Source organism: Lynx canadensis, chromosome A2 (genome assembly GCF_007474595.2).
Source record: "Lynx canadensis isolate LIC74 chromosome A2, mLynCan4.pri.v2, whole genome shotgun sequence".
Lineage (NCBI taxonomy): Eukaryota > Metazoa > Chordata > Mammalia > Carnivora > Felidae > Lynx > Lynx canadensis.
Window position 1 is genome coordinate 162,454,455 of NC_044304.2, and position 25,447 is coordinate 162,479,901.

Below are 25,447 nucleotides of genomic sequence, written 5' to 3' on the forward strand. Positions count from 1 at the left end.
TGTTGCAAATGACAAGATGTTCCTCTTTCTTTTCACAGAACAATATATATATACCCATAGATGGACGCTTAGGTTGCTTCGACATCTTGGCTATTGTGAGCAATGCTGTAGGGAGCTTGTGAGTACAGATCTTTCTTTGAGATCTTGCTTGCATTTCTTCTGGATAAATACCCAGAAGTGGGATTGCTGGATCAAATGTAATTCTACCTATAATTTTTGGAGGACCGTCCATACTGTTTTCCACAGTGGCTGCACCAATTTGCGTCCCATGCACAGAGCACAAGGTTTCCCTTTTCTCCACATCCTCCCTAATACTTGTTACCTCTTGTCTTCTTGAGGATAGCCATTCTCACAGGTGTGAGGGGAAACCTCATTGTGGTTTTGATTTGCGTTTCCCCTGATGATGGTGATACTGAGCACATCTTCATGCACCTATGTGCCACCTGGATGTCCTCTTTGGGAAAATGCCTGTTTAGTTCCTCTGTCCTTTTTAAATAAATTGCTCGGGTGTTGCTATTAATTATATGAGTTCTGTATGTATGTTGGGTATTAACCCTTTATCAAATATACGATTTGCAAATACTTTCTCCCATTTAAATTTTTTTTTCAACGTTTATTTATTTTTGGGACAGAGAGAGACAGAGCATGAACGGGGGAGGGGCAGAGAGAGAGGGAGACACAGAATCGGAAACGGGCTCCAGGCTCCGAGCCATCAGCCCAGAGCCCGACGCGGGGCTCGAACTCACGGACCGCGAGATCGTGACCTGGCTGAAGTCGGACGCTTAACCGACTGCGCCACCCAGGCGCCCCTACTTTCTCCCATTTAATCGGGTGCCTTTTTGTATTGTTGATGGTTTCCTTTGCCAGGCAGAAGCTTATTAGTTGGATGTAATCTCACTTGTTCATTTTATCTGTCCCTGCCTTTGCTTTTGTGGTCAAATCCAAAAAATTATTGCCAAGACTGATGTAAAGGAGCTTACCCCCTGTTATACTCTAGGATTTCAAGTCTCTGAGATTTATTGAGGCTCATTTTATGGCCTATTGGTCATATTTAGGAGAACGTTCTCTGTGTACCTGAACAGAATGCATAATCTACTTCGTTGGGTAAAGTGCTCTAGTGTTAGGTCTAGTTGGTTTATCTGTGGGTCACATCTCTTTCTGTTTTGCCCTTCTGATTAGCTGTGGTACGCGTTGGTCAACATGGACATTGAGGTCTACAGCTTGTTGTTGAAGTGTCTATTTCTCCTTGACGCCTGTTATTTTTTGCTTCCTGTGTTTTGGGGCTCAATTGTGAAGTTCATGTGTGTTTATAATTATTACATCTTCAAATTCACTGAATCTTTGTTCTAGCCATTCAAATCTATCGTTGAGCTCCACTAGTAAAATTTTCATTTCAGTCATACTTTTCCGCTGCAGAATTTCTATTTTGTTGTTTAAAACAGCGATTTCTGTATTCTTATGGACACACAGACAGCAGCAAATCAAGGCCTAGAAAGGCAGAAAGGGAATAGTACCCAGAGCCACTACACCATGTTCCCTAAAATACCCAGTTTTTAACAAGAACTGTAAGATGTACAACGAAACAGGAAGGTGTGACCCATATACTGGAAAATCTGAGGCCACAGGAATTGCCTGGCAGAGGCCCTGGATGTTGGATTCAGAGACAGGGCTTCCAAAGAGCAGTTCTAAGCATGTTGAAAGAACTGAAGGAAATCAGTATGAAAACTCCCCCCACTGGTACCATACTTGATGAAAGGCTGAGAGCTTGGCCCCTGTGATCAGAGATAAGACAAGGATATCTGCTCTGGTCGCTTCAATGCAACTTTGTGCTTGGGGTTTGCGTGTTTGGCTGGACTCTCCTGGTGAAGTCTGCTTCCCCTGCAGGGTGAAACCTCTGGTGTCTCTCCTCAGAGGGTGCAGCCTGGGCCTGCACAGTCCCGGGAGGTGACAGTTGTCTTAGCCCCAGTGTGTGTGTCTTTCCCTAACCACTCTGTCTGTCTGTACTATACCCAGTGGTTAAACCTACTGACCACCAGCTGATTCTTCCCAAGATACTGTTCTCTTGCTGGGAGGCTTAGGGGACAGGGAGCCCCAGCTTCTTGGCCACACTTCCCAGAAGGCAGTTTCCTTCCAGAGGAGGTGAGTGTGTGTTGGAAGGGAGGAAGCATCTTATGGTAAACGTCACAGACTCACTGTTCTTACTAGTATTTAGTAGATTTTTTTTTGAAATAGGTCTTTCTTCATTTGCTGAATGATCTTAGAACAACATTAAGAGACTTTAATATATTTTTAAAAATATATACGTTGCACCACTTATGGCTGTCCCACCAGTACTAGGTCTGTAGGGTTCCTCCAGGGCATATGGAAGCCTGTCCTAGTTTTGGGTCAAACTCTGGCCACAGGCCAACTCCCCTCTTCTTCCTTCCTGCTGGCTGCCTAGAGTTTGCCTCATTTTGTCTTCCCCTTCAGGTGTCTTAGTACAGTTAAATGAAACACCGTCAAAAGGGAGCCAGGCAGCAGTTAACACCGTCTTACAGACAGCTGTCTTTATACGGAGTCCCGCTGTCCTACTAACTGCAGATATGGTGAACTTGCAGAGGGTGAGAGAGACGCTGGCCTCTCCCTGTATTTCCAAAGAGTCGTTTTATTCTTTCACAGCTTGGACATGTCTCATTTCAGTGCAACTTTCACGTTCTATATCTTCCTGATAAATAAATAATAGTCAAAATAATAAGGCTGCTCGGCTGTTTGTTAGCTATTTATGTTTTGAGTGAAAATTTTTTAAAACTTGGGGGAACCTGGGGGGCTCATTTGGTTGAACATCCAACTCATGGTTTCACCTCAGAACGATGATCTCACGGTTCTTGAATCAAGCCCTGTGTTGGGCTCTGTGCTGGCAGGGAGTGTGCTTGGGATCCTCTGTCTTCCTCTTTATCTAGCCTTCCCCTCCTCATTCTCTCTCTCTCTCAAAATTAACGAATAAACTTTCATCAATCAATCAATCATTCAATGAACAAACAACCAGTAGAAAAATTGGTCAAAATTTTGGAAGATAGCAGCATCCATGTGCACCTGTTCTAATAAAGAGCAGAACTGACTTGTTCAGCCCACATCAGGGTCAAAAGATCTAGCTGCTGTGCTTGCTTTGAACGGGCCCTGGTTGGAGATTCCCAGGAAGACGTCCACCTCATCCTCAGGCCAGCACCAGCCTGGGGAGAGATGGAAAAAGTATCCTGTGCAGAGGCCAGTGAGATCTCCATGGTGGGGTTCCTCCTTGGCCCCGCCTTCCTGCCCCAGTCCCTTTTGAGCACAACAGCAGCCACAAATGAGAAGACATGAACCTGTGACCTTGCCTTTGTGGCCTGATGAGGAAGACAGACTCGGGAGAGGTGAGGCAGGAAATTGCTGGGGCTGAAGTAAGATGTATGTTTTTCTCTGCATGAGTGAATTTACGAGAAATCACCCTGTTGCCCGTTTCTTGAAAATGCAAGGGACTGTGGGAAACAATAACAGAAAAAACCGTGCTGTGATATGGTGCCATAAATATAACAGTCTTTCCTTTATCCCTCGTTAAAGATTTACTTACTGTGTTTATCATTTGTAATAAAACACTCGAGACACTCCACATAGATGTGAGTGAAGCAATAAAAGATGTCAAGTTGAAACCAAAAGAAAGAAACGAAGGTAACAGCAGAAACTGTGCCAACTTTGTTGTAAATCGCAGAGAGGGCAGATCACTGAAGGCTGTCGGCTGGTCCTGGCAGCCTGTGAGTTCTTTCCCTGACCCCCATTCTCCCAAGCCGCCTCTTCCACCGTTGGTACCGAGGAATGGCTAAGAATCCAGGGGCCATCCAAGCAAAGGCTGTGGGGTTTGGAGGCGTGGGACTGGAAAGTCTAGGCGGATGAGTGAGGAAGGATGCTGTGTGTGTGGAGAGTAGCCGAGAACTCGGGGTGAAACATGCCTGTGCCTTTGCTTCTTGTGTTCATGGCTGTCGGTGCTGGCTGGTAAATAAAGGTGATGTCCATAACCATCTGTAAGTGTCCATTACTCTGATGGCCCTTGGGACATCAAAGCCCTGGGGAAAGAAGGCCCATACTCATATTCACACCTGGGTCCTCCAGCCAGGAGTCTTGGGACTGGGCCCTCCTCAGGGTCTCCCTTTGGGGGCCACAGGCCCCTGTTCCACCTGGAGATTTATACCTACAGCCAACCAACACCTGAGAAGTTGTGTGGGTATGTGGGCCCAGGCTCGTGAATCATGCGGGGGGGAGTGTCTTGGAATTTGTCCTCATTGGGAGAGGCCCAGATAGTCTCCCATGATGCTGTTGTGTAGGAGGCATTGAATTGAGACATTCTAGGACTTCTTATCCATAAAGATACTGGGGCACATGGGGATTGTGGTTTTTTGGGGTCTGTTTGTGTTTGGGTTTTCTCCAAGCCATAGACCTTGATCGTGGCAGAATCAGGCCCACAACCTTTTCCACTGACTGATTTTCATATATTAAGGAGACATTTTTGCTGATTAAGAGAAAATAGTCCTTTTGTGCAGTGTTGGTATTCTGTAAGAGTGAGGGATTGATTGTTGCTGCTGGGACTGGGGCCTGCTTTTAGCTCTGACCCAGCTCATGGCGCTCTGACAGTCTGCCTGTTTGCCTTCAGAGTTCAGGAGGCCTTAACCACACTCCCAAGTCTTAAATTTGTGTGTGTCTCTTTTATAGAAACAATTGTTAGTTTTTGTTTTGGTGTTGTATATTTGTTTCCAAAAAGAAAAGTCTTCAGAGGGCTGAAATCTAAATTCTGAGAAAGCCCCAAGCTCTCTCTCATCAGGGAGACCCGGGGTCTATTTGGGCCAGAAATGTGGTGGGAATGAGGAAGAGTGTAGTCTAGAAGACTTGCCCGCTCACACTGTGCCACAGAAGGGGAGACCTTTGGGTTTCTCAGAGGATGGGACAAGAACACAGGCAGGGGCAAGGTGGAGGGGACATACTGGATGGCTAGCACTGCACAACAGGTCATCCAAACTGCAGTTGAAACAGCTGAGCCATGGATTGTGTGGTAGCTCCTGGAGTCCAAAGTCAAGATGCCAGCAGAGGCGTGTGCTCTCTGAAGCCTTGAGGGGAGGACCTTGCTTGCTTCTTCCCGGGCTCTGCTGGCAGCTGGCCATCTTGGTGCTCCTTGGCTGGCAGATAGGCCACCACTCTCCTTCCTCACGCATTTCATTAGAAGTAGCAAGGAGAAACCAGACCGCATCTTAAACACTGTTCTCCGAATTCTCCTCAGCTAAATATTCAAGTTCATCACTTACATGGTCTACTCTCCACCCAGCAGCCCACCTCAGTTTAGCCTGCCTCCCAGCCCCCTGCCCCCTGCCATTTTAGAGCAAGTGCCATCGTCCCTCCAATGTCCAGCAGCATGGTCCCCACCTCTCTCTGGGACCTCACCAGAAAGTAACCTGGATATTCATCCTACCACCGACATCCTCTTAGGCCTTTGTTTTTATCACATACCTCAGAATTCTTCGAGCCTCCATGCATTACTCAATTTCAAAACGACTCGTACATTTTAAGTAATTACCAGAGCAGGACTCTATTTCTTGGCCTTAAAATCTATATTAGTACCCCCAGGGGCTGCTGTAACAAATGACCACAAACTGTTGCTTAAAGAGCAGAAACTTACTGTCTCATTGTTATGGCTACTGTCTCACTGGCACAGGCTATAAGTGCCAAACCGAGACGTTCCCAGGGCCATACTCTCCATGAAGTCTCTGGGGAAGGATCCTTCTTTGCTGCGTCTTAGCTTCTGGTGCTGGCTGTCGTGCTTTGTTCTTTGCCTTCTAGGTGCTTCACTCCAATCTCTGCCTCTTCTGTCACATGGTGTTCTCTGTGTGTATCTGTGTGTAAACTTCCCTCACTGTGAATGAAACGATTCCAGGCATTGGAGTAGGGCTCAACCTTAACTTCATGACATGACATCACAGAGACCGTGCTCCAGAGAAGGTCACATTCTCAGGTACCAGGAGTTAGGACTTCTTTAGAGGGACACAATTCACCCTACGATATGGTAAGAGAGGGACAGTGTGTGCAGTGTGAGGGTACAGTACCCCTGATTTCTTCCTCTCCAGTCCTAGTTGCAGTTACCAGGTTAAGCCCATTGGGATAGTTTTCTTAGGTCTCTGCTTCTTGGAAATCTTCTACTGCCTAGGGCTTAAAATCCACATTCCTTGGCCTGGTATTTAACAGTCATTATTATTTTTTTTTATATATATGAAATTTATTGACAAATTGGTTTCCATACAACACCCAGTGCTCATCCCAAAAGGTGCCCTCCTCAATACCCATCACCCACCCTCCCCTCCTTCCCATCCCCCATCAACCCTCAGTTTGTTCTCAGTTTTTTTTTTTTTTAATTTTTTTTTTCAACGTTTATTTATTTTTGGGACAGAGAGAGACAGAGCATGAACGGGGGAGGGGCAGAGAGAGAGGGAGACACAGAATTGGAAACAGGCTCCAGGCTCCGAGCCATCAGCCCAGAGCCTGACGCGGGGCTCGAACTCCCGGACTGCGAGATCGTGACCTGGCTGAAGTCGGACGCTTAACCGACTGCGCCACCCAGGCGCCCCAGTTTGTTCTCAGTTTTTAACAGTCTCTTATGCTTTGGCTCTCTCCCACTCTAACCTCTTTTTTTTTTTTTTCCTTCCCCTCCCCCATGGGTTCCTGTTAAGTTTCTCAGGATCCACATAAGAGTAAAACCATATGGTATCTGTCTTTCTCTGTATGGCTTATTTCACTTAGCATTACACTCTCCAGTTCCATCCACGTTGCTACAAAAGGCCATATTTCATTTTTTCTCATTGCACGTAGTATTCCATTGTGTATATATACCACGATTTCTTTATCCATTCATCAGTTGATGGACATTTAGGCTCTTTCCATAATTTGGCTATTGTTCAGAGTGCTGCTATGAACATTGGGGTATAAGTGCCCCTATGCATCAGTACTCCTGTATCCCTTGGATAAATTCCTAGCAGTGCTATTGCTGGGTCATAGGGTAGGTCTATTTTTAATTTTCTGAGGAACCTCCACACTGCTTTCCAGAGTGGCTGCACCAATTTGCATTCCCACCAACAGTGCAAGAGGGTTCCCATTTCTCCACATCCTCTCCAGCATCTATAGTCTCCTGATTTGTTCATTTTGGCCACTCTGACTGGCGTGAGGTGATACCTGAGTGTGGTTTTGATTTGTATTTCCCTGATAAGGAGCGACGCTGAACATCTTTTCATGTGCCTGTTGGCCATCTGGATGTCTTCTTTAGAGAAGTGTCTATTCATGTTTTCTGCCCATTTCTTCACTGGGTTATTTGTTTTTCGGGTGTGGAGTTTGGTGAGCTCTTTATAGATTTTAGATACTAGCCCTTTGTCCGATATGTCATTTGCAAATATCTTTTCCCATTCCGTTGGTTGCCTTTTAGTTTTGTTGGTTGTTTCCTTTGCTGTGCAGAAGCTTTTTATCTTCATAAGGTCCCAGTAATTCACTTTTGCTTTTAATTCCCTTGCCTTTGGGGATGTGTCGAGTAAGAGATTGCTGCGGCTGAGGTCAGAGAGGTCTTTTCCTGCTTTCTCCTCTAAGGTTTTGATGGTTTCCTGTCTCACATTTAGGTCCTTTATCCATTTTGAGTTTATTTTTGTAAATGGTGTGAGAAAGTGGTCTAGTTTCAACCTTCTGCATGTTGCTGTCCAGTTCTCAAGGCTGGTGAATTTTTAATGAGTAACTTGAGACCTTCATGAAAGACTATCATGAAAACCCATATGATACAGTCACTGGGAAGTATCCCAGGCTCTAAATTTGGACACATCTAGCCACGCATTTGAGTTTTTTCTTCCTAGAATCACACCAGAGTCTCCCACGTCATGCAGGGAAGATGATCCAACACCATGCATGGCTCTCTGTGCATGATTTGTGTCATGTAATAAGGGCCTTTGGGACCCACCAGTATAACCCCAAACAACAAATATAGGTTTGGAAAATTTGGTGTGACAGCAGGCACATGGAGAAAAAGCTTACACCTTGGTAAAACTAAAGCACTCCTCCAATGATAGGGCAATATTTCTGTCTCTTTAAAGCCAAATAGTTCCTTCACTAGCTCCACCCAATCTGAGCTTCCTGTCTCAGAGGTTTAAAGGGTGCAAACACTTTTTCCTCTCAGTTAAGCAAAAGCAGCAGCTCAAACAGCTTCTTTGGAGAGCACTCCGGAACTCATCAGCTCATTCAAAAGAAGGTGAGCCTGGCCTAGGGCATAGAGCCGGGAGGGGCAGCAGGACCCAGGGCTGTGCATTGGTGTGGGTCCTGGTCTGAGAGGGGACCAAATACCGTGCCAGCAGCCCAGCAAACAGGATGCTGCCACGGGGGTCCCGGGGGAGGAAGAGTGGGAGTAAGGAGATTGGCCCACATCCACACATCTCCTATTTAGCAGGACAAACTTGCTGAACAGCGTATCTTCCATCAGTTGCTGTCATGACAGAGTGAGTGCTGCCTGACACCCCATCCATTTCCCTTAGTGGGAAACTAGTGTCCTCAAGGCAGGTCTTTAGAGCTGGAAGGCAATTTAGAGAGCAGTCTGTCCCAATCCCTCTTTTTTCCTGAAAGAAAATCTGAATCCCAGACGGTGTGCGTGTGGTTTTATCAAATTCCCCGGGATACCCAGGTCACAAATGGCACAGGAAGCCTAGAATTCAGCTGGCTGTGTCCTTTCCAACATGTAAGAGAGAAATGGTGTGATCGACAGTGTAACAGAGGAGGTAAGGAAGGGGTGTCATGGGGGAGATATTGAGCTATTCTATAGAAAACAAATGTGCGTAAAGCCCTTTGGTTGCCTTCCCTAATTCCAGGGTTGCTACCAGTTCATGTTTCTGGACAGAGAGTGATCTACCTCCCCTGGCCTCCCATGATCTATTTCTGATCCAATGTAAACAGAAATGTAGAATCAAGGACCTGAGAAGGAACCAGGAAGAGATCAGAGCGTGCAAGGGTTATGCATGAGTGTAGGGTCAGACATAATTTGCATTGGATCCCTTCTCTGCCCAAAGCCCTTTAGCGCAGTGACCTTGGGCAACGTTCTCAGCATTTCTGAGCCACATCTATTTCCTCATTTGAAAAATTAGAGTGGGGGCGCCTATCTGGCTCAGTGGGAAGAGCATGGGACTCTTGATCTCAGGCTTGTGAGTTTGAGCCTCATGCTGGGTGTAGAGATTAAATACATATGCATACACTTTAAACATTCGAATACTAAAAAGTATTACATTACTAGAATACTAAATTTTATCACTTCATCGGTAATTATTTACATATGTATGTCTGCAAGATAAAGGTCATTAAAATATACCATAATCAGAGTTCAAAAAGCAATTAGAATTTTTAAAAAATTACCAGGTGTATTCCAATTCCCAGATCGTCTCCTAGAATTTAAAATTGAAATCAGCTGGGGCGCCTGGGTGGCGCAGTGGGTTAAGCGTCCGACTTCAGCCAGGTCACAATCTCGCGGTCCGTGAGTTCGAGCCCCGCATCGGGCTCTGGGCTGATGGCTCAGAGCCTGGAGCCTGTTTCCAATTTTGTGTCTCCCTCTCTCTCTGCCCCTCCCCCGTTCATGCTCTGTCTCTCTCTGTCCCAAAAATAAATTAAAAAAACGTTGAAAAAAAATTTAATAAAAAAAAAAATAAATAAAATAAAATTGAAATCAGCTCCAAATACGGTTCATAAATTTCGATTCTTTCATATGTCTTAAGTTAAATTTTGTAAATAAGTTTTCACCTTCCTGTTTCTTTTTGTAAAATGATTTTGGTTAAGAAATGGTTGGTCCTTTTTCCAAGAGAATTGGACAGTGTACATTTTGCTCATTAAATCCTCAAGACGTCATATGACATGTTCTTCCAGTTTCCGTGTTTTGTATAAATTTAAATTTAAGGAGAGGCTTGATCAGATTAAGCTTTGCCTGGTTATTTGGGTGGCAATATTTCATAAGTGCAGTTGTAAACGTCCATCAGAAGGCACCTTATATATTCTTCTGTCTCTTTCTGTAATGTAGCAGACAGTAATGATAGCCTAGACTAACTTTGTTTCATTCACGGTCGCAAATTATAGTATTATAATTCTATCAATGTTTCTTCATTGATTGGATGGCATAATCCTATAAAAAGAAACTTCCCCTGAATCATACTTTCATTTCATAAGGTGTAGTTAATAAGCCAAAAGGAATGTTTGATTCTTTTTTGTCCATGTTCAGACTGATGACATCATTTCCTAGCATAACCCAGAGAGAACACTTCACTTCTTTTGCAATGATGGTATTGATATGAATTCATGAACTTCAACATATTTGATGAATTTTAATCCATTGACATTATTATTCTCATTGGTACTCAAATTACCCCATCTCTGTCCAGTCAGCCTCTTCAAGTTGGCCCTGTAGTCCTTTCGGTAAGATCCAAACATTTTTTTTTTTGGAAGTGATCTCTGCACCCAATGTGGGCTAGAACTCATGAACGTGGGATCAAGAGATGCATGCTGCATTGACAGAGCTAGCCAGGCATCCCACGTTCTGAGTAGTTTTTGATAGAATCCTCGATTTCTAGTATGACTAGATAGTGTAGGATCCACTTGCACATTTCTTGGCCCATATCTGGAATCGGTACATTCTCCTAAGATTCTTAATGTTTTTGGTGGGAAATGGCATTTGAAGGGCACAGTATGGGCACTAAGGGTGTTCATTGCCACTGGGCTTGTCCTTGGGCTTCAAAACTACACATGTGCACAAAAGCTAAGAATAGGACAGGATTCCTGAAAGCAATTTAAGATTTTCTTGACGTTTTCCCCCCCTATTTGGCCTTACACTCTATCCCATTAGGACAATAGCCAATGAAGCAACTGCATTTTCAAGTTTCTTGGACCAATTCTTTGTGTGGTTTGTCTATTACACCAAATACTATGTATTGCATTTGCTTTTGATTTTTACTAGTTGTCTGAAAATATAGTTTTTGTTAATAATTATGTAAGCTATTTCCAGATGTTCCTCACTCTCTGCAAGCAGAACGTTCCTATGAAATCTTTTATGAAACAAAATGAGATAAAAGAGAGAAGCAATTACCATGAATGTACATGGAAAAAGGGTGCGCATTCCCAGATCTCCCCCAAATAACCTCCCTTATGTGTTTCTGATACTTTTAGACACAACTTGTTAACAGATGCACAAATTCAATTGAGAGAAAGCCCACGTGCTCATCTGGCTCACAGCTCTGGTGGCTGGATGGTGAACCCCTGTGTGAGGTTCCCGGGGAAGGTGATTGGCAGCTGGCATGGACAACGGCCCACTCGGCCTCTCCATTAGCTCAACTGGCTGTAAAACAAATGTGGAACGCTGTATTCGTGTTCAGCTTTTTTTTGTGCAAATGAAAAATCCTCTTTGAATTTATGTCAGCCAGCAACAGCAGGTACACATGTAGGTCTTTCATAAAGGAAAAGAGCTGTAATTCGAACTCTCAAAAAGAAGGAAGTACATGCTTTCAAGACAAATCTATGACATCGAAGTATACTCAAAGTAGTTTCCAGCTTCTACCCTGCCCCCGCCTTATTCCTCCCATCCCTCTGTCAGTAACTTCTTTGGTGACGGTTCAGATGATCTGCCATTGCTTTTTCATGTGCATGAAATATATGTTGTATTTTGTACCTGCATTTCATGTTCCTCCCCACTAGAGAAATGACAGTAAACTAAATATTATTTTCTTCACTTTGCCTTGTTTTTTGCTTAATGAAATATCCTGGAGATCTCTCCATCCCAGCATAGTGAGGTATTTCTTATTCCTTTCTATAGTTGGATAGTACATCGCTGTGTGTATGTACCTTGGTTTATTCAATCAGACCCCTACTAGTGGGCATTTGGTAGGTTTTTGGTCTTTAAGTATTACAAATAGTGACGCAGAGAATAAACATATGCCTTATCTTTTTCTGTGTTTTTGTCAGTGTAGCTCTGGGACATAAGGAAAGGGAACTTCTTCCTCTACCCTTCAAGGTCTTCCAGCTGCACTAAGAATTACGTTCACTTGAGGCAGATTAATAAGAGAAAAAAAAAAAGCAGTGTGCACAGATGCTCAGTAATGAAACTAAGACCAAGAGAGATGACCAAGGCAGGCAGTTTTTATACTTTTTAGGCAAAGAGACGATGGATCTGTGAGGGATTGACAAAACAAGGAAAACTTAACTTTGGGAGCATCTGTTAGGGAGGAATTCTAAAGAGACTTTGGGCTGGAGGAGTAAATTAGTAGAAAGTAGTAGGCTGTTTATACACTCTTCTTGGCTCTAAACCTCCCATCCCTGGTCATGAGAGTGTCTCTTTACCTCCTGGACAGCAAGGGGTCCTTTTACATGGGAGATTTGTTTCCTGCTTGCAGGGGGACAGAAGAGGGTCTTAGTAATCTTCCCACACAGGATGTGTCTTAAGGTACTTTTATATGAAATAGTCAGTATGCCAAAGTTGCACGTTTAGGGGTGACCTGCCCTTGACCACTACAGGCATAAATCCTAAAATTGGGACTCACAATCCAAGAATAAATGTATATGTGATTTGTATGATATTGCTAATTTCTCCCCTGTAGGTTTTAGACTGTTTTTCTATTCTCATTAGCCATGGAGCAGAGAACCTGTTTCCTCTAAACCTTTACCGACTGATTATAGAAGCAAATTTTTGCACTGTTGCCAAATCTGTAAGTGGAGAAATAGTATCTCAGTGTAATTTTAATTTGTTATATTTAGTTTTTTCTTTTCCTTTGTTGGGTTTATATTTCTCTACTTTAAGTGAGTGTTCATATATTTTTACATAGTTGAGGAGCATTAGCATTTCTTTTTTTTTCTTTGAACTGTTTATTCATATGTCTTGCTCCATTTTCTATCGAGCTATTGGACATTTGTCTCTGTACCTTTAGGTATTCTTTGTATAAGAGGAGAATTAACCCTCTTTGATATAGTCTGACATTCGTATTTTAATTGTCCATGGTGTTCGTTGTCTCCCATTGTCTTTTAGATGTTTATGTAGTCAGATGTATGAATCCTTTTCCTTACAATCTTTCAAATCTTAGAAAGAGTTGCCCTGCCCATAGGTTACAAAGGATTGGTCTGAGTTTCTTCTAGTATTTATGTGCATTGATTTTTAGTGTTTATATTTCTAACGTATTTAGCATGTGAATGGCATGAAGACGTGGGTGCAGTTTTGTCTTTTCTGTGTGGTTTTGTAGTTATCCCAATGCTGGTTATTAGTCCATCTTTCTCCTCATTGCTGTCAGATGCTGCTTTACTGAAGATAAATGTAATGTAATACATTTAACTGGATACTCATGAATATAGTAGACCAATTTGGTCTATTTCTGAATTGTCCGTTTTCGTTTTCGGTTTCTCTATGTTCACACACTCTTCATACTGCCTTAATTATAGGGGCTAAAATATTTTGCTATCTGGTAGAGCTGGCCCTCCCTCATCGTTCTTCTCTTTGTTGACTCTACAGGCTAATTTCCTTTCTTCATGCTTCCAAATTAAGTTTACAGTCAACTATTTTAGCTGCAGAGAAAAAAAAATGGAGACAAATTTTTTAAAATTTATATTTCTATAAAATCACATTATAGAAGTATCTATTAAAACAGTGTTGGGGGGCGCCTGGGTGGCGCAGTCGGTTAAGCGTCCGACTTCAGCCAGGTCACGATCTCGCGGTCCGTGAGTTCGAGCCCCGCGTTGGGCTCTGGGCTGATGGCTCAGAGCCTGGAGCCTGTTTCCGATTCTGTGTCTCCCTCTCTCTCTGCCCCTCCCCCATTCATGCTCTGTCTCTCTCTGTCCCAAAAATAAATAAAACGTTGAAAAAAAATTAAAAAAAAAAACAGTGTTGGTTTTGGGGTAATGTCTGTTTTGCATCAAGGTATTTTTCTTCTTAAATCTACTAAAGGGGATGTGTTGTAACAATCCATTTTCTCATATTGAATCACCCTACTATTTCTGAAATAAATCACATTTAATTGTGGGGTTTTACTTTTTAGTGTCTGACAATTTATTTGGGATTTTGGCATTAGTATTCGCAAATGAGACATGTCTGTAGCTTTATTTATTGGTGAAATCTTTGTTAGCCTTTGGGATCAATATCATACTTGTGGCATAGAAAGAACAGGAAAGATTTCTTTCTGTTTTAAGTCATCAGGAATAGTTTAAGAAAAGTTAAGTGAGATCCCCATGAAGCCATCTGGACCTGGTACTCTTTTGTACGGGAACTCTTTAACTACTTTATTGTTTCTTCCATGGTGAGTGAATTGTTTCATCTTTTTGTCTTTATGGGACCCACATGGATAGTACACTACTGCAGGTTTTCATGGAGAAACACAAAGGAGATAAAAGGAATGTGATGGTTTCCACTTACCTTCGTTGAATCTTTTTCTTCTCCTTCTCTTTTTTACACCCCACAGCCACTGGTAGTGACATGGCACACCCTCAGGACAACAGTCTGAGGATTGTTTTGGTGGGGAAAACTGGAAGTGGGAAGAGCGCAACGGCAAACACCATCCTGGGGAGTAGAGTCTTTGAGTCTAGAATTGCTCACCATGCTGTCACCACCAAGTGTCAAAAAGCATCCAAGGAATGGAAGGGGAGGAAACTTGTTGTTGTTGACACCCCAGGGCTCTTTGACACCAAGGAGACCCTGGATACCACGTGCAGGGAAATCAGCCAGTGTGTCCTCTACTCCTGCCCTGGGCCCCACGCCATCATCTTGGTCCTCCAGGTGGGCCTCTACAGGGAAGAAGAGCAGAAGACCGTGGCATTGATCAAGGCTGTGTTTGGGAAGCCAGCCTTGAAGCACATGATCGTGTTGTTCACTCGCAAAGATGACTTGGAGGAGAAGAGCCTGAGTGACTTCTTGGCAGATTCAGATGTGAAGCTAAGAAACATCATCAGCGAGTGTGGGAACCGCTGCTGTGCCTTCAACAACAGAGCCTCAGAGGCCGAGAAGGAAGCTCAAGTGCAGGAGCTGGTGGAGCTGATAGAGGAGATGGTGCGGAGCAACGGAGGGGCTTACTTTACCGATGCCATTTACAAGATGCCATTTACACCTGAGAAGTTGTGTAGGTACATGGGCCCAGGGTCATGAATCATGTGGGGGGGAAAGTCTTGGGATTTGTCCTCATTGGGAGAGGCCCAGATAGTCTCCCATGATGCTGTTGTGTAGGAGGCATTGAATTGAGACAATCTGGGTCTTCTTATCCATAAAGATACTGGGGCACATGGGGATTGTGGGTTTTTGGGGTCTGTTTGTGTTTGGGTTTTCTCCAAGCCATAGATCTTGATCGTGGCAGAATCAGGCCCACACACTTTTCCACTGGCTGATTTTCATATATTAAGGAGACATTTTTTGCTGATTTAGAGAAAATAGTCCTTTGTGCAGTGTTGGTATTCTGTAAGAGCAAGGGATTGATTGTTGCTGCTGGGACTGGGGCCCGCTTTTACCTCTGACCCACAGCTCATGGCGCTCTGACAGGCTGCCTGTTTGCCTTCAGAGTTCAGGAGGCCTTAACCGCACTCCCAGGTCTTAAATTCCTGTGTGTCTCTTTAAAAGAAACAATTGTTAGTTTTTGTTTTGGTGTTGTATATTTGTTTCCAAAAAGAAAAGTCTTCAGAGGGCTGAAATCTAAATTCTGAGAAAGCCCCAAGCTCTCTCTCATCAGGGAGACCCGGGGTCTATTTGGGCCAGAAATGTGGCGGGAATGAGGAAGAGTGTAGTCTAGAAGATTTGCCTTGTTCACACCGTGCCACAGAAGGGGAGCCCTTTGGGTTTCTCAGAGGATGGGACAAGAACACAGGCAGGGGCAAGGTGGAGGGGACATACTGGATGGCTAGCACTGCATGACACGTCATCCAAACTGCAGTTGAAACAGCTGAGCCATGGATTGTGTGGTAGCTCCTGGAGTCCAAAGTCAAGATGCCAGCAGAGGCGTGTGCTCTCTGAAGCCTTGAGGGGAGGACCTTGCTTGCTTCTTTCCGGGCTCTGCTGGCAGCTGGCCATCTTGGTGCTCCTTGGCTGGCAGATAGGCAACCACTCTCTTTCCTCACACATTTCATTAGAAGCAGCAAGGAGAAACCAGGCCACATCTTCCACATTGTTCTCGGAATTCAGCTAAATATTCAAGTTCATCACTTACATGGTCTACTCTCCACCCAGCAGCCCACCTCAGTTTAGCCTGCCTCCCAGCCCCCTGCCCCCTGCCATTTTAGAGCAAGTGCCATCGTCCCTCCAATGTCCAGCAGCATGGTCCCCACCTTCTCTGGGACCTCACCAGAAAGTGACCTGGATGTTCATCCTACCACCGACATCCTCTTAGGCCTTTCTTTTTATCATATACCTCAGAATTCTTCAAGCCTACATACATTACTCAATTTCAAAATGACTCCTACATTTTAGGTAATTACCAGAGCAGGACCCTACTTCTTGGCCTTAAAATCTATACTAGTTCCCCCAGGAGCTGCTGTAACAAATGACCACAAACTGTTGCTTAAAGAGCAGAAACTTACTGTCTCATTGTTATGGCTACTGTCTCTCTGGCACAGGCTACAAGTGCCAAACCGAGACGTTCCCAGGGCCATACTCTCCATGAAGTCTCTGGGGAAGGATCCTTCTTTGCTGCGTCTTAGCTTCTGGTGCTGGCTGGCCAGCTTTGTTCTTTGCCTTCTAGGTGCTTCACTCCAATCTCTGCCTCTTCTGTCACATGGTGTTCTCTGTGTGTATCTGTGTGTAAACTTCCCTCACTGTGAATGAAACGATTCCAGGCATTGGAGTAGGGCTCAACCTTAACTTCATGACATGACATCACAGAGACCGTGCTCCAAAGTAGGTCACATTCTCAGGTATCAGGAGTTAGGACTTCTTTAGGAGGACACAATTCAACCTAAGATGGATGGTAAGAGAGGGACAGTGTGTGCAGTGTGAGGGTACAGTACCCCTGATCTCTTCCTCTCCAGTCCTCGTTGCAGTTACCAGGTTAAGCCCATTAGGATAGTTTCTTAGGTCTCTACTTCTTGGAAATCTTCTACTGCCTAGGGCTTAGAATCCACATTCCTTGGCCTGGTATTTAACAGTCATTATAAGCAGTCTCAACTCCTCTTCCAAGAATGAGATTCTTCTAGATATCATTGTTCCCGTTAATATCCGTTTACACTTTTGTAAGGAACGAAGGTGTTAATGATGGAGAGGCAAGTGCCTGGGACACAGTAGGCCCTCCGTAAAGGCTGGTAATGATTCCTGCACTCCAAATTGTTAGCTGTTCTCTGTGTCCAGTATATTTCCACCTCCAAGGGTTGAATCATGCTATTTCTGCCTCTCTTTCTTATCTGCAGTTTTCAAAAAAAGCAAACTCATGACTCCTGGGCAAGTATAAACACATCAAAGATTTTGTGCAGCTCATGGCTTAACTAGAGAACCAGTATGATCTATAATTGGTTCAAAGTTCCTTTGGGTGGCTCAATCAATTAAGCATCTGACTCTTGATCTCAGCTCAGGTCTTGACCTTAGGGTCTTGAGTTTGGGCTCCATGCTGGGTGTGAAACCTAGTTAAAAACAAACAAAGAAGCAAAGAATAAAACAAAAAACACAAACAAACAGAAACACAAAGCTCATTTGAAATCAAATGTTGATGTGTTCAAGAGAGTAGTAAAATGGAATTTTTGAGTTCTATATTCCACCAGACAGAAAATTCGCTGAGTATCTCCAAGGCAGAGATGTGCAAAAATTCTCTCTGTCCTTAAAGTGTTGTAAAATATCACGGCTGATCATCAAGCACAGCACCACACAGAACAATAGAACACTCCAGTAATCTCTCTTGCCTATTTCTAAATTTTGGATCAATTTCGTAGCGTTCTCAACTTTGTGATCATAAACAGTCTCCAACAAGTATTGTTGATCCTAGAAGATTGTTTTTACCATGCATGGCCTGATCATTTATACAGATGCAGCAAGAATCTTAATTTACCGGAAAAGCCTCCTTGAGTTTGCTCAGGAAATCTAGAGCCTCATCATATTAAGCAACTATCAATTCCAAAGGATAAACTTCTTTTGGAAATTTTCAAAATGAGTTTTGAATCAGACTTTTCAAAGCCCCTGCCATTCTTCTAGCCTACGAGTAGGAAACCAAGGCCCAAACACTTGCTCCAGTAAACTTTGCATGCTGTATCCATAAATCTCAGTGAATTTCCCTCTTCCTGAGGTCTCCAAAATTTGCCTGGGTTTCTGGACTACCTGGGAGTGGACTTCCTTACTCCCAGAGATTGGGATCCTGGAAGCCAGACATCATATTAGTTTTCTTATGAAGGTTTTGCAGACATTAACTCCGTGTGTAACACCAACAATTGCTCCATAGCAGTGGCCTGATGGTCTTTGATGAAACAACAATCACTCTCATATATCACCCTGTACATAGGGCTTTGCTGCAGAATCGATTTTTCCAATGGTATCTTTGTAAACAAGAGGACAGATTTTTATTAAACCAATCAAATGGTTCTATCATCATGAAAGTGAATGAAACTTAGTAGAAGCATTTGTTTCTGAATTTTGAGGGTAGGTGAAGATGAGGTAATGTTTAAAGACGGTTGTTGTGGGTTTACAAATACACAGTCTACTAATTCGTTTAAGGAGAAAGAAATAAGGTTTCCACAAATAGCCATAGAAGTAGAACATCAAACAGAATGCCATCAATATTCCAAACAAATAACCTCAATGGCACATCTTGAATCCGTTTACTCAGTCCTATGTCATTACTTCTCACTCTGCTGGATCTTGAGTCAGTCGTCTGATTTCATGAGGTACATATGCTTCCAGACTGAGAGTCCCAGTAGTCCTGGCTTTGCTCACTGGTAGAGTCTGAGCATTGAGTCAGTGCTGCCATCTTGCAAACGTGCTCTGAAGAGTCTTTTTGAGGCAACAGTAGTTCAGAGCACGTCCTACAGTTTTTCCCCTGAAGCTCCAAGAGTGTGACCCTCTGGTGAAGACACAAATTCTGAGTGGTCACTTTTGGTAGATCTTTGGAGAAGCCTTAGGAGGAAACAGAGACCTGTTTGAGAACAGGACTGAATGGTTGTGGTTCGTAACCGAATATAACATCGTGGAAGTCAGTAAAAGGCTCTTTGGGGGGCATGGTCCTTATTTCATGAGGGTTTGGTCAATGTTTCCTTTGAGGGATTCAGCCCCAAGTGCACTGTCACACCTAACACCTATATCTCTTTTGTGACATGGCTGCCATTATCCTGCAAGAGGCAGCTCTTCTTGCACATCCCTGGAGTCAGAAGACAATTTCATTAAAGACGTGTGAGTGCAGGGGTATAGATAATCCAGATCCCTTATCCTGGTAGACAGGCTGTGGAGGTGCTGAGTCTTCCTTTTCATGCAGTGCCCTTTGGGGGTGGAGTGAGTGGGGAGAAACCAGGAAACCTTGAGTGATATCCACTTAAAAGAGGTTGTTACAAAGTACAAGTGACTAGATTTATTTGGCACCAAGAGAGAAGGCCCCAGAATCCCTAACCCCCAACATGATGGTATTTAGGGATAAGGTAAGTGGGTTTTTATGAGTTCGTGAACCTGGGGTCCTCTTGACGGGATTAGTGCTCTTGTAAGAAGAGATAGCAGAGAGTTGCTTCCTCGCTCCATCATGTATGGACACAGTGAGACGGCGCCATCCACAAATCAGGAGGTTAGCCTTCCCCAGGGAAACAAGTTGGCTGGCACATTGGGCTTGGGCTTTCCAGTCTCCAGAACTGTGAGAAATGAATTCCTGTTGTTCCTGCTCCCAGGCTGTGGTATTATGGTTATGCAAGCTGATTAAGACAGCATCTCTGATGTGTAGGTGAGCCTTAGAAGGGTAATCGATGAGGCTAGCATAGGGGGTTCTATTACTACTTCCAACTAATACCTATTGATCATTATGGTTTGAGTACCACTTCATGTCTACAAATTTATCTGGTTTCACAATGACCGTCTGAAGAAAGTATTCCATTTTAAAGATTAGGTTAACTGCAATCTTGAGAGAGGTTAACTCACCCAAATGTGGCAGGCTGAATGGTGGCCCCCAAAAGATGGCCACACTCTAATCCCCAGAGCCTGTGAATGTTACCTTATTCCATAAGCATCTTTGCAGGTGTGATTAATTTAATGACTTTGAGATGGGGAGATTATTCCGGATTATCTGGGTGGGCCCCAGAGGTAATCAGAAAGGTCCTTCTAAGGAGAGGCAAGAAGGCAATGTGATGAAGGCAGCAGAGATTGTTGTGATGTGGCCCCAAGCCCAGGACATCTGGCAGCTTCTAGAAGATGTAAGAGGCAAGGGATGGATTCTCTCCTGGAGCCTCCAGAAAGAACCAGCTCTGCAAGACCTTGATTTTATCTCCATAAGACTAATTCCATGCTCTTGTCCTCCATAACTGCAGAAGATGAAGTTTATATTGTTTTCAGCCACTAATGTTTTGGGAATTTGTTATGGAGGCAATAGGAATCGGATCCACCAAAGTTACAAAGACGATCTGTAGAAGAAACAGGACAATGGGGGAACGATTCTTTTAAACTACTGTTATTATTTCTGCACTATTTTAATAAGTTGAGCTTTGAGATTATCTAGATCTGAGCATCAGAAAACACCCTGAGCCCCACAAGAAGACTCCTATAGAATTCAAAGAATGTCTCTTAATGACCCCACACCTTTTGACAATTCATTATATCCACATTTCTGTGTGTGTGTGAAATGGAAAGAATCAAAGGAAACCATAAAAAAGGAAGCTGTGGCTTTGTCCACATTTATCTCTCTGCTTCTGACTATGTGGAAGGAGCAAGATCCTGGGTGGAAAGTTGTGTTTCCAGGGTTGCAGGAGGAGACAAGCGGTGGAGAGGCCTGTGGCTCACAGCATAGGTGCAAGTGGAAGGAAGCCCTCAATGATCAGGAGCGTGGCTAAGTGAACAATTCAGATATGGGGCTACACTGCTTCTATCCAGAATCTTCTAGAAGGAGATCACTCCTAACTTAGGGCTCAGGATGGGACTGATGGGGGCCACATGCTCCTTTTTGACCAATGATCACAAGGCTGTTACCATTTGAGACCCGCATCTGATTTCTTGTGGCATCCATGGATTCTGTGTCAACTAGTCTCCTGTTCCCTCTAGGGAACTTAACAGCGTACCTGAGCATAATACCTGGAGAAGCAATTAGCTGACCATGAAAACATCCAAGGACAACTTTCACTCAAGGAATATGTAACTTGAAATGAAACTAGGAAATGGTAGAGATATTTTGGGGAGGAAATATGATTCTAGCTCTCCTCTAGACTTTTATGTATGCAGCCTCATCAAGACCAAGTTCATGGGTATGTGACCTGTGCCGTTGCACAGGGCCCTGTACTTAGAACGGTTTACTGTTCTATTGATGTCATCTTGAAATTCTTAATTTTTTTGTTTGTTTTTGACAAAGGGCCTGGCATATTCTTTTTGTGCCAGACTTTGCAAATTACATAGCTGGTCCCGGTCTGTGTCTTTATTGCAAGTTGGAAAACAGTTACCTGGGGCCCTCCAAGTCATTAGTAGCAATAATTGGTCTAACGCTATGGACCAATAATATAGTATTAAGACAATAATTCCGAATCTAGCTGCTTCCCTCCATGGGTTGCCACCCCATTGTCCACTACTTCCTGCCACATTTAGTTCTCTTAGTACCCACCTTCAAGTGTGAGCATCAAGTAATCCCATGTCTCAATGTAGTGAACAAAAATATATAATCAAAAACCTTAAAATTTTATGATGATGCAAGAGACAATTGGAACAGCTGGTCAACCATGAGAGGTTTGACCATCTGCCTATCATCTCAAAGTTTCCAGAGCAGGTTGGAATGGATGCACTGGCTAAATCTGGGAAAATCTACCTGTGCCTGGGTCTGGGGTAGAGGAAAGTAGGAAGGTTGTAGGGGAAAGTTTGATCTTCTCCCTGGGTGCATCTTTTCTTGTGAGGTCATGCATATTTTGGGGCTTGAAAGAACCATATGAAGAAACCTAGAGAAGGTGTATGGTCATTGGAAGACTTTTTCCAGGCCACATTTTCCTTTTTTTCTCTTGGCTCCCAATGGTTTAGACTCTTGGCTTTGTACCTGAAGGCTGGTGAATTTTTAATGAGTAACTTGAGATCTTCATGAAAGACTATCATGAAAACCCATATGATACAGTCACTGGGAAGTATCCCAGGCTCTAAATTTGGACACATCTAGCCACGCATTTGAGTTTTTTCTTCCTAGAATCACACCAGAGTCTCCCACGTCATGCAGGGAAGATGATCCAACACCATGCCTGGCTCTTTGTGCATGATTTGTGTCATGTAATAAGGGCCTTTGGGATCCACCAGTATAACCCCAAACAACAAATATAGGTTTGGAAAATTTGGTGTGACAGCAGGCACATGGAGAAAAAGCTTACACCTTGGTAAAACTAAAGCACTCCTCCAATGATAGGGCAATATTTCTGTCTCTTTAAAGCCAAATAGTTCCTTCACTAGCTCCACCCAATCTGAGCTTCCTGTCTCAGAGGTTTAAAGGGTGCAAACACTTTTTCCTCTCAGTTAAGCAAAAGCAGCAGCTCAAACAGCTTCTTTGGAGAACACTCGGGAACTCATCAGCTCATTCAAAAGAAGGTGAGCCTGGCCTAGGGCATAGAGCCGGGAGGGGCAGCAGGACCCAGGGCTGTGCATTGGTGTGGGTCCTGGTCTGAGAGGGGACCAAATACCGTGCCAGCAGCCCAGCAAACAAGATGCTGCCACGGGGGTCCCGGGGGAGGAAGAGTGGGAGTAAGGAGATTGGCCCACATCCACACATCTCCTATTTAGCAGGACAAACTTGCTGAACAGCGTATCTTCCATCAGTTGCTGTCATGACAGAGTGAGTGCTGCCTGACACCCCATCCATTTCCTTTAGTGGGAAACTAGTGTCCTCAAGGCAGGTCTTTAGAGCTGGAAGGCAATTTAGAGAGCAGTCTGTCCCAATCCCTCTTTTTTCCTGAAAGAAAATCTGAATCCCAGACGGTGTGCGTGTGGTTTTATCAAATTCCCCGGGATACCCAGGTCACAAATGGCACAGGAAGCCTAGAATTCAGCTGGCTGTGTCCTTTCCAACATGTAAGAGAGAAATGGTGTGATCGACAGTGTAACAGAGGAGGTAAGGAAGGGGTGCCCTGGGGGAGATATTGAGCTATTCTATAGAAAACAAATGTGTGTGAATCCCTTTGGTTGCCTTCCCTAATTCCAGGGTTGCTACCAGTTCATGTTTCTGGACAGAGAGTAAAGTACCTCCCCTGGCCTCCCATGATCTATTTCTGATCCAATGTAAACAGAAATGTAGAATCAAGGACCTGAGAAGGAACCAGGAAGAGATCAGAGCGTGCAAGGGTTATGCATGAGTGTAGGGTCAGACATAATTTGCATTGGATCCCTTCTCTGCCCAAAGCCCTTTAGCGCAGTGACCTTGGGCAACGTTCTCAGCATTTCTGAGCCACATCTATTTCCTCATTTGAAAAATTAGAGTGGGGGCGCCTATCTGGCTCAGTGGGAAGAGCATGGGACTCTTGATCTCAGGGTTATGAGTTTGAGCCTCATGCTGGGTGTAGAGATTAAATACATATGCATACACTTTAAACATTCGAATACTAAAAAGTATTACATTACTAGAATACTAAATTTTATCACTTCATCAGTAATTATTTACATATGTATGTCTGGAAGATAAACGTCATTAAAATATACCATAATCAGAGTTCAAAAAGCAATTAGAATTTTAAAAAAATTACCAGGTGTATTCCAATTCCCAGATCGTCTCCTAGAATTTAAAATTGAAATCAGCTCCAAATACGGTTCATAAATTTCGATTCTTTCTTATGTCTTAAGTTAAATTTTGTAAATAAGTTTTCACTTTCCTGTTTCTTTTTGTAAAATGATTTTGGTTAAGAAATGGTTGGTCCTTTTTCCAAGAGAATTGGACAGTGTACATTTTGCTCATTAAATCCTCAAGACGTGTTTGACATGTTCTTCCAGTTTCCGTGTTTTGTATAAATTTAAATTTAAGGAGAGGCTTGATCAGATTAAGATTTGCCTGGTTATTTGGGTGGCAATATTTCATAAGTGCAGTTGTAAACGTCCATCAGAAGGCATCTTATATATTCTTCTGTCTCTTTCTGTAATGTAGCAGACAGTAATGATAGCCTAGACTAACTTTGTTTCATTCACGGTGGCAAATTATAGTATTATAATTCTATCAATGTTTCTTCATTGATTGGATGGCATAATCCTATAAAAAGAAACTTCCCCCTGAATCATACTTTCATTTCATAAGGTGTAGTTAATAAGCAAAAGGAATGCTTGATTCATTTTTGTCCACTGTTCAGACTGATGACATCATTTCCTATCATAACCAGAGAGAACACTTCACTTCTTTTGCAATGATGGTATTGATATGAATTCATGAACTTACATATTTGATGAATTTCAATCTATGACATTATTATTCTCAATTGGTACTCAAATATTACCCATCTCTGTCCAGTCAGCCTCTTCAAGTTGGCCCTGTAGTCCTTCGGTAAGATCAAACATTTTGTTTTTGAAAGTGATCTCTGCACCCAATGTGGGCTAGAACTCATGAACGTGGGATCAAGAGATGCATGCTGCATTGACAGAGCTAGCCAGGCATCCCACGTTCTGAGTAGTTTTTGATAGAATCCTCACTTTCTAGTATGACTAGATAGTGTAGGATCCACTTGCACATTTCGTGGCCCATATCTGGAATCGGTACGTTCTCCTAAGATTCTTTTTTTTTTTATATATATATGAAATTTATTGACAAACTGGGTTTCCATACAACACCCAGTGCTCATCCCAAAAGGTGCCCTCCTCAATACCCATCACCCACCCTCCCCTCCCTCCCACCCCCCATCAACCCTCAGTTTGTTCTCAGTATTTAACATTCTCTTATGCTTTGGCTCTCTCCCACTCTAACCTCTTTTTTTTTTTTTTCCTTCCCCTCCCCCATGGGTTCCTGTTAAGTTTCTCAGGATCCAAATTATGGAAAGAGTCTCCTAAGATTCTTAATGTTTTTGGTGGGAAATGGCATTTGAAGGGCACAGTATGGGCACTAAGGGTGTTCATTGCCACTGGGCTTGTCCTTGGGCTTCAAAACTACACATGTGCACAAAAGCTAAGAATAGGACAGGATTCCTGAAAGCAATTTAAGATTTTCTTGACGTTTTTCCCCCCTATTTGGCCTTACACTCTATCCCATTAGGACAATAGCCAATGAAGCAACTGCATTTTCAAGTTTCTTGGACCAATTCTTTGTGTGGTTTGTCTATTACACCAAATACTATGTATTGCATT

General features: G+C 43.4%; 1 protein-coding gene and 1 pseudogene across 3 annotated transcripts in view; both read left to right on the forward strand.

The window, feature by feature from the left end:
* Positions 1-25,447, forward strand: part of LOC115509360 — a 214,832-nt pseudogene that overhangs the window by 135,675 nt on the left and 53,710 nt on the right.
* Positions 4,209-25,447, forward strand: part of LOC115509357 (GTPase IMAP family member 7-like) — a 56,315-nt gene continuing 35,076 nt past the window's right edge. The window contains exons 1-2 of one of the 3 annotated variants that reach the window (XM_030308751.2): positions 4,209-4,230; positions 14,487-15,140. In XM_030308751.2, the coding sequence (XP_030164611.1) occupies positions 14,501-15,140 (640 nt within the window). In that variant the 5' untranslated portion in view covers positions 4,209-4,230; positions 14,487-14,500. Of the gene's footprint in view, positions 4,231-8,173; positions 8,276-14,486; positions 15,141-25,447 lie in introns of those variants that run through there. The other 2 variants (XM_030308750.2, XM_030308755.2) reach the window with 2 other exon arrangements.